Here is a 9,506-nt window from a genome sequence, read left to right on the forward strand (position 1 = left end):
CAGAACAGACAGAAAACTTAAAAATGGCATGAGAAAAATACCTTGATTTCAAGGAAAGATTATAGTATTTCTTTCAGCTTAATTTGATTACTAGCTGCTGCAGATTTTGTGAGAGAAAGTCTCTCCTTTGAACTTTGTTCTTTACATGCAGTGGCTGTTGCATAGTGCATAATGCATACTGTAAACATGCAGTAGTTGAACAAACTTGTACATGGGCTTAATAAACTCTAGTGACTGTTAATAATTAAGTTACTAGTCCGAAACTGGATTAAGAGGTGGTAATTGAGAATGAGGCATTGTGGTGGTAGATGATTTCTGCACCACAGGTCTTAAAGTGGAAGACTTGAAAGTGAGAACTGAAGTCCTGTGCAGGGTGAGAATAAGCTTCTGATAGGAAAAGACTCATCAAGTTTGTAATCAGGACTCTTGCAATTCAGGTAGTGAGTGTTTATAGGCAGTGCTGTAGAAGTGAGTTTTGAAGAACGTGTGCAAGCCCCACAGATCCATGCTTTTAGGTTTTGGTTTTTTTTAATGTTAACGTGAATGTTCTCTTTAGCTTTATGGTTGCTTGATCTTTTTGCCTTTAATCGTAAGGTATAACTTAATCTCTATGTGCCTTTCCCTTTTGCATTGTTTAGTATAGTATAAGAGCTTGTCATACGTATCATTTCCACAGACTAAAATGTCTGTCTCTTTAATGCCGAAGATGGCTTGTGCACAGTAACTCTTTAAACTTATCTTTGACAGGAGTGGCAAGAATTGCAGCAAAGTATACAGAGAAAGGAACGAGCCCTTCTTGAAACGAAGTCAAAGATAACACATCCCGTTTACAGTCTTTTTTTCCCTGAGGTCAGTAATAGAAAACCGTTACATAGTTCGTGAAACATGAGAATTAATATAATACAAATTAATTGCTATTTTTATATTTTTACTGTAAATAATGGGCTTTAAAAAAGTTTAATACTTGAAAAAATTGTACAAAAGTCTTAATTTATAAAATCCTCTTAAATTCCTTCAGATACTTTTCCTAAAAACTTCTAATATATTATTCTTTCTGTTCAGTTCCCAGAGATTTGCAAACTTGAACAGAGTTTAAAGTTCCATTTTGATGGCAATAATGCTGAAGTTTTGGTTTGTTTGGGTTTTTTCCTGCTGATCTGCTACATATAGATAGATTAAGAATGAAACCTTTCAGATATATAGGGATTTAAGCTATAGTCCTTTTCTTCTCTTTTTCTTTTTCTTTTTTTTTTTTTTTTGCTATGGAAGATGAAAGTACAGCAGTGTCTCTAATACAGAGTTAAGGGTAGAGTATTACTCTAACTGCAAGCGCCTGTAAGCTGTGGGAGGTCCTGTGATAACAGAAATGACAGGAGCGTTTGGGGGTCATTTGGTCAGCAGATTTGTTCTGGTTTCCTGCTTGACTTCAAGTCTCAACACAACAGCATGGTGGCAACACAGCATGCCCCTGTGGAAGATGGAGAGGGTTGGCAAAGCTGTCTCTTTCTACCACAATGTAGTCTGGAAGTGGCAGAAGCCAATTGTGGAACAATCTTTCCTGTAGAGCTCAAAAATACAATGTCAGATGTGGATGGGTATTAGAGAAAAGGATGTATTTGAGAATGGTGACCCAGTGTAGTAGACAGGCTGAGGTGTCTTTACATCAGTCTTTGTTGTTGAAGGTATGTTTCCATACATCAGTTGTTATTTACACGAACAGCAAACTACTCAATAGGTGTCTGGTTACAGCAATGCAACCTCCAAAAAGATGGGATTTTTCGAAGTGTGGTGTTTGATTTCTGAGCAGGTAAGTTAGGTCTTTGGGAGGTGACCAGGAATGAGTATTTGGCCACACTTTCTTTCCAGGGAAGTGGTTCAGGGGATTTCCTCTGCTTCTCTGCTCTCTGACTGGGAAACTAGTCTAGGATCTCTTGTCTCTCATCCTGCTGTCATCTAGTCCAGGATCTCTTCTCTCTCAGTAATGGGGAGGCAGGATGCAAGGCTTATGTTTCCTCTTGTAGCTTAAAGGAGACAACTGAGATGAGGAAGAACAAGAAAACATGAGGAAGAAGAAATACACTGGGGTACCTCTTTTCATTCCCCAAGGCTCCTCGTCTGTACCCATGCAGCTTGTTGTGTGTGCAAAACATACTCCACTGTCCCCATGCTTGTGATCACACCATTCCTGCTGGTTTTACCTAGTTCTGCCATCATTAGAAAGCAAAGTGTGGGAAGCAAGACCTGTTGCTAAGGAGCCAGGCAGGATATACAAATAAACCAAATAAATTATTTTCCGAAGGTCTTAACTGAGAGTTGTGTGGCTTCACGACATCTAGTTTTGTAATGGCTGATGTTAAGGCTGTGTTTTCCTGACACTGTTAGGTACCCTCCCGTCTCTCAGCACAGCTTCCAGCAGTACACCAGCGTAACAGGAGAAGGTGTACTGGCATTCTGCTCTTCTGGCTGCCTTAGATCATGTCACATATGCAGCTGAGTCTTAATACCTCCTTGCTGCGACGGCAGCTGGCTTTGGTCATCAGTCTGAGCTCAAACAGTGAGCGTGGGCTGTGCCTGGGGCCACAGGGGTGCTAACTACTCCTCTTTCCTTTTCACTGCACTGAGGGTTTCTTCAGAGACTTGGCTTGTTCTTACTCTGTACAAAGCTGCTTAAGCTTCAGCTGGGTGTAACCAAGATGCTGGTGGGGTTTATGATAAATCCAGTACTAAGAAAAAAATAATAAAATCTAGGGCTGAACTGAATGCTTGAACTTGAAAGATACACGTGTTATCTCATGGCCCTGCAGCTGTAAATTTTCTAAACTCTCTTCTCTGATTGTGGCTGTAGTTAGTGCTGTAGCTGCAGTTGGAGCATGTTCAGATAAAGTTGATTTGCGATGTCTGAAGAGGAAAATCCATCCTACTCCCTGGGTGGTTTTTTCATCTGTGATTTAGAGTATTATGTGTATTGTGGTCATGGCTGGTTCAGAGATGCAGAGTTGAGGATGAAATGCTGTAGTTGTGTGAATCTCTGTATTTCCAGAATTTACGGATGTTTGAGTGTAGCTGAGCCTAATATATTTATTCTCAGGAGGTGGCCTTAACGCTGTTTCATCTAAGTTTTTTGGGCAGTTGATTACTCTGCCAGAGATGCATCTTTAATCTATGCGGGTTCCTAAATAATTATCTTCTGCTCCTGCATCCGTGGATCCAGAAACTGCACAGATTGTAGTTTTGACATTTTTAGGTAGAAACTGGCCCTGATGTTCCAATTTCATGAACATACTGGTTCCCTGGCATGCCAAACCTTGCACCCATCTGTTAAAGGGCATTTTGCCCGCTTGCCTGTTAGCTTGCCAGATTCTCACAGGCATAAACTTTAAATTCCACCCAATAAGAGAGAGGAAAATGACACTCCTGCACAGTTGTCCTTTCTATAAAAGAGCAATGGTACTTTGGGGTTAGGAGCTTTACTTCCAAAGAGTTTATTCTGTAGATTCATTTGACCATTACATCAATGACTTTTGTTTGTTCTGTTATTTCTTCCCCCTACCCCCGGCTGTTATTTTTACCAGTTTTTGTGAAAATCTGGCTGGCAGTTTTTATCTTTGTTCTAAAAAAAAATTATTCCTTGCCATTGAGAGTGATGGAAACATGCACAGCCTATAATAAGTCAGCACAATGTTTTGGTAACATCAAAAATAACATATTGATACAAATTCAGTTCCTTTTTTCCGTGATCAGAGTCCTTACAGGCCCAAAATGGAGAGTAGCCATTTGTGTAACGGATCTATCTCCTGTAGTTCCTTTCATTTGTACTATTTATACTATTTATCCTTCTATTCCTAGAGGCCCCTTGGCTAGGAAATAAACACTTCGACTGCATAAGATTCTTCCTTGCTACAGCTGTCAAGCAGACTGACATTGTATTTATTGTTGAAACTTAGAGATAAAATAACTTACGCCTTGTAATCACATGGGACACTTTTTCATGAAGAAAATAACTTAGAATAGTTGGTAAAAGGACTTCTTATAGTTCTACAGATTCTAGTCTTAAATAGTATGGGAATAGGGTTTTGTCCTGTTCTCAGTTCCTGTTGTGCTGAGCACGTGAAGGAATGCTGTTGCTTTACTGTGATGCAGTTGCTTTTACTTTTATAGACTATAAAACGGGCATTAACATATTGAGTTAGTTTTAAACTCCTGCTCTGGAACTCAGCAGTGCTAATCAGGGTGTTTTGGTTGCTGGTGTGAGCGTCTTGCTGTTGTAAATCTGTAGTTTTGTAGTTGAATATTTCAGTGAGATGATGATGTTTATTACTAGCATAGCAATTAGTCACTTGAAAAGAGAGGAGTTAATTTAGCTCTTGTAAGTTTTCAACCTGCGGTATTTAAATTTCAGATCAACAAATGTTGGCTTCTGAAGTGTTTAAAAAAAAAACAAACAAAAAATAATCACCCAAAACCCACCACTACACCAAAACTATTGAACTTCTGACTCTTTCAGTAGAGACAAAGATTCTTCAAATTCTATGTATTAACAGTGTTTGCTTCCCCACTTGTGGAATTTGGAAGGGGCTCAGTGGTGGTGGTGAATTCTGCTGTATCCTTTCCTTCAGTCCTTCTAATGCTGTTAGATTAAAAATGAAAGAAAACAAGACAACCACTTTCATGCAGCACATCTGATTGGTGTTGCTGTAAATATATAAAAATTGGCCTCCTGGTTTGGAGCTTGACTTGTAACTGTTATAAGATGTGCTGTTTAGGGCTCCAGTCTGTCACAAATGTGATCAGACCACCAGGGATGGGTAAAAATTGGTTTGGAACACAGTTCAGCAATCTGTCATTTGGGTTGTCTAAAAGGTGAGGGTTTTTCCGTAAGGGTTAGGATTATGCTGTTACGACTATTACTTGAAGAAGTCCCCCTCCCCTCCTAACTTTTTTAAAATAAAAGGCTTAAGGAGGTGAAGGAATGGAAGCTTGCTTTGCAGTACTAAGCTAACTTCTTTGCAGTAGAAAAGTTTCAGCTTCTTTAAAACAAAGTGGATTTTGCCGAAAACATGTGCCAGAGGGCCAACCAAAAAGGACGAGTGGCTAAATGTTGATGCTGAAGAGCTGTAGCCTTTCTCATTTGAGAATGTGGTGCAGTTCAGCAGCATGGACACAACCAGTCTTAAAAATCTGACTCCAGTTGAGGGATAAACTATTATTTTTGTATAGTGTTGCTGTCCTTTATGAAGAACTGCACTCATTTAATTTCATTTAGTGTAGGAACTATGCTTTAGCCCCTGCAGTTGCAAGACCTTTGAGACCTGTAGCTATTTTGAAAGGTGTGTGTGACAGGCAGCAGTTGTTGGGTATCCTTTACAAATACCAATACTGTTTATGGTTCATACTTCCTTGAAGTGAAATCACACTATGTCCAAATTCCAACTTTCAGCACATTCCTGCTTTTTGGAGGGAGTGAGAAGTGGGGTAAAACATACTTTCCTGAAAAAGATTGTTTACTGGGAAGAATACTTTATCTTTTATCATGCCTTACTTTGTGTACTGACCTTTTCATCCAGGCTGGATTTCTGTTAAAGAACCTAAGGTAGTATTGGATTGCATGAAGTTGCTTGTTAATCCTTAGTGGACACAGTTCTTCAGAGCAGTTCCATGTCTCACATGGTAGCTTAGGCTGAATGAAGCCTTTCGAGACCAGCAGTTACCTGTGATAACCTGATTGCTTTCAGTATATACTATATATTTTATACTAACGCATCCAAGAGTTTAAAAAACCCAACCAAACACACACAAGCCTTCCTAGCTGTATTGTAAGGAACAGTGAATCATAATTACCTGTTATAAAGTGTAGGGTCATAATTTTACATGAATAATCCTATTTTGTGGTTTGTTTTTGGTTTTTTTTTCTTTTATGAAAGGAAAAACAAGAATGGTGGTGGCTGTATATTGCAGATCGGAAGGAGCAGATGCTAATATGTATGCCATATCACGTTTGTACACTCAAAGATAAAGAAGAGGTAAAGTACTTGAATATTCTTTTAGGGTGTTGCAAAACTGTACTGAAGTGTCTTATGGTATGCAAATACATTTAGATTTTAATTTTTTTCATACTTATCTCTTAAGATGGGAAACAAATTTTATTCTCCTGATAAAAGAAAATTGATAATGGAGAAAGAACAGATAATTTAAGAAGACTTTCAAGTTTCATTGCAGAATATGATTTCTTTCCCTGATATCAAAAGCTGATGAAAACCAGTATTTGTACACAATGATGATTCTTACAGTTATTCAAATGTGTGAGAAATACTAAGTGTTCTTTCTCTGTAAAGCAGAGGCTGTGACAAATTAATTAGCCTCCGCTCATACGAACCTTTCTGAGACTGTAACCTTTGGCTGTGTTTTATGCTTTTCTGAAAAAATGAGATTTGATGTATTTTGTTCTTTCAAAATAGATTTTATGTACAACTTCAAGTAAGAGTTAAACTAAGACTTCCAGCAGACTAAGTGTTTTAACCTGTTAAGGTTTTTGAGACTTAGGAAGCATAAAACAGGGTGAAATTGTGTACTTAAAAACATAGAGTTACTTTGATCTAATTCAGAAAAAAATGTGACTTGACTATTCATCTTTCATGGAAGGTATTGTGCTTGGGTATTCTGTCTCTTTGCTGCAGGTGTTTTATTATATAGAGATTTTTTCAAAGAAGTGTCAATTGTAAGAAGTATTTATTATTATTTTTTTAATGAAAAAATATTCTGTAGTAGTATTTATTGCTCATTAGTGTACTTAGATATTTATTCTAATGTGTTACTTGAAAGCAGTAAGAACTTACAGCATGAATTCTGTTTTGTAGGTAGAGCTGAAGTTCCCAGCACCAGGCAAACCTGGAAATTATCAGTACACAGTTTATTTAAGATCGGATTCATATATGGGTTTGGACCAGATTAAACCATTGAAGGTGATGTATAATTGTGTTATGTATTTGTATTATATTGAAAGCTACTTCATATGGTTATTAAAACCCCCAAAGTTGTGTTATCTTTAAGAATTCAATCTGTCCTAATTTATACTAGTGGCAAGAAGGGTTTATAAGCTGTTTCTGCCTGATGCCAGTAGAGGCAATTTTATGATGGGTTAAATGGCACTAAAGTTTGTGATGTTTTCCAGTGCCTGCATATTTTAATAAACATAATCTCACGTTTATTCAATTTCTACAGTATGGCTGGTTCTGGCTTTATACCTTGAGGCCTGCCATGCCATTGCCCTGCCCTTAGTCCTAGATACATCCCATGAATGAGATGTGTGCCTTATTTCTGGAAGTGGTTGTTGGTTTTGTTTTGGGTTTTTTTCTGTATTGGTTGTTTTTTTCTTGTTTGATTGTTGGTAGTGTTTTGTTTTGTTTTGTTTTTTCTTTAACTGTCAATTTCATGGGTGGTGTCCTTTGTTCTGGGGTTTGTTTTTGTTTTCCCAAATTGATGTGTATTCTCCCCTCTTCTTTCTTTTTCTTGATCCAATTACAGCTGGAAGTTCATGAAGCAAAGCCAGTGCCAGAAAACCATCCGCAATGGGATACAGCAATAGAAGGTGATGAGGACCAGGAAGACAGCGAGGGCTTTGAAGACAGTTTTGAGGAGGAAGAGGAAGAGGAGGAAGATGATGATTAAACAATCCTGTTGATTGACTACAATATCTGCACACACCGCAAACTCTTGGTCTGACTGTGGAACTGTACAATAACCAAGAAACACAGTACAGAAGCTTTGAGAAGGCTGAGTTTAATTTTTCTTTACCAATTAAGAGTGCATTATGTAACTTCTCAGTGGAGGTGAAACAAATCTGTTGCCATTGATACACCTTGGAATATGCTTATGGCTCATTATAGCCTTCAAGTGCAGGATGGTGCATTTGTTTCAATTGAAAATAAAAGCTTTTTTATTCTAAATGTCCGAAAGTGTGGGCTATGTATTGTCTGATCAATTTAGGGTCCAATTTAAATTAAAGGTACTTATAGCTAGGAGCGAACTTTAAATCAATTTTTCTGCATTAGGAATTTATTTTAGAAAACATTTTGGTATATTTGACATTACAAATCTCTGTTGATTGAAACATCATATGCTCAACTTTCAAACTTGATTGGTTCTGTGGTATTCATTAAATATTTTTGCTGTGATACTGCTCACATCATTCATAGCTTTAAAAATCTGTTTTACTTAACTTGATCATTATAAATTGGCATCATACCCATTGCCACATTCCATATATTCTGGAGGGCTGCTTTTTTAGGACTGTTGCCTTTTTATGCCCAAGATTATAATGGAAATCATAAACTTTCTTGACTCTGCCGTAGGATACTTATTAATGGCTTAAAACATTTTTAAGCCTTTATTTCCTCGGATCAGCAGAAGATCTGAGTCTTTTGATAAACAAAATGTCTGAAAGCAATTTGGGGACCATGTGTTATGGAAGTTGGTGGCTTTTGTGTAATGCCTTTATGAAAGGTACGTGCTGGAAGCCGAAGTATATTCTTAACGCTGAATCTACCTGACACCGTCGGAAACATTTTAAGGGTAAAATACAACATGCAAAGAGGGCATGTTTTGTATCAATTTTGAATTCCCGTCAATAAACTGGATAATTTGATGGCTGTTTGCAATTTGTAATAGTGTGCATCTCTCGGAGTTTTTTTTTTTTACTTCAGTCTCCTGCAGGGCTGTGAACAAGATGGTGATTCTATCCCTAACTCTGTTTAAAAAAAAAAAAAAAAAAAGGCAAAACCCACAAGTCTAATTAGAGAATAAATTCAGGGAGGAGAGAATCAGAGCTCTGATTGTCTCTGATTTAGTGTATTGCATGACTTGACAAAAGCCAGGAATGGATTCTTCCTTTTCTTCAACTCAATAAAACAAATGAAAGTGATTAATTAACAGTTGTATTTCTATATTTCAGAAATACATATGAGTGTTCTGCAAGTAGGAACAGATGTATTTCTGTTCCTATGTATTGAACTATGAAAACGCAATGCTGTATAATGTGACAAATTGTCATGCAGGAAAATTTCCATCCTATGAAAATTGCCCGAAGCCAGAATAGTTGCACACTAATTTGTGACCTTGTTTATTAGAAAGGGTTGTCACTTTAAATGCAAATTTACATTGTTATATTCTTTGTAATTGCAATAGTTGCAAATAAAATTTGAAAATGTTCTAAATGAGGTTATGGTATCTTTCAAAGTACTTCTGAAGAGCGTATTGTGCAGGAAGAACTCTTGCAGAGCATGAGCAGTGTCAGGTGTTCAAACTCAAGAATGAAGATGGGATTTAAATTAAATGGTTTGTACACTTGATACCTTTTAACTCCCGCTTCTATTTGCAAAATACAGCAGAGAAATAACAATAAAAAAGCATGAGTTGCATTCCGTAGGCTTTCAAGCCAAATTCTGCACTGAGAGAAATGCTTGAGGAAGGGTCACCAGCTTCCTTGTGCAAAATGAATGCTAAACTTACAT

General features: G+C 37.4%; 1 protein-coding gene across 1 annotated transcript in view; it reads left to right on the forward strand.

Annotated features, from left to right (window-relative positions):
* SEC63 (SEC63 homolog, protein translocation regulator) overlaps positions 1–8,768 on the forward strand; it is a 62,363-nt gene extending 53,595 nt beyond the window's left edge. Inside the window, exons 18-21 of the mRNA XM_014964705.1 lie at positions 748–849; positions 5,922–6,020; positions 6,855–6,959; positions 7,522–8,768. Coding sequence (XP_014820191.1) covers positions 748–849; positions 5,922–6,020; positions 6,855–6,959; positions 7,522–7,665 — 450 coding nt within the window. The 3' untranslated portion in view covers positions 7,666–8,768. The remainder of the gene's footprint in view (positions 1–747; positions 850–5,921; positions 6,021–6,854; positions 6,960–7,521) is intronic.
* Positions 8,769–9,506: the final 738 nt, after the last annotated feature.

Source organism: Calidris pugnax, unplaced genomic scaffold (assembly GCF_001431845.1).
Source record: "Calidris pugnax isolate Ruff unplaced genomic scaffold, ASM143184v1 scaffold219, whole genome shotgun sequence".
NCBI classification, from domain to species: Eukaryota; Metazoa; Chordata; class Aves; order Charadriiformes; family Scolopacidae; genus Calidris; species Calidris pugnax.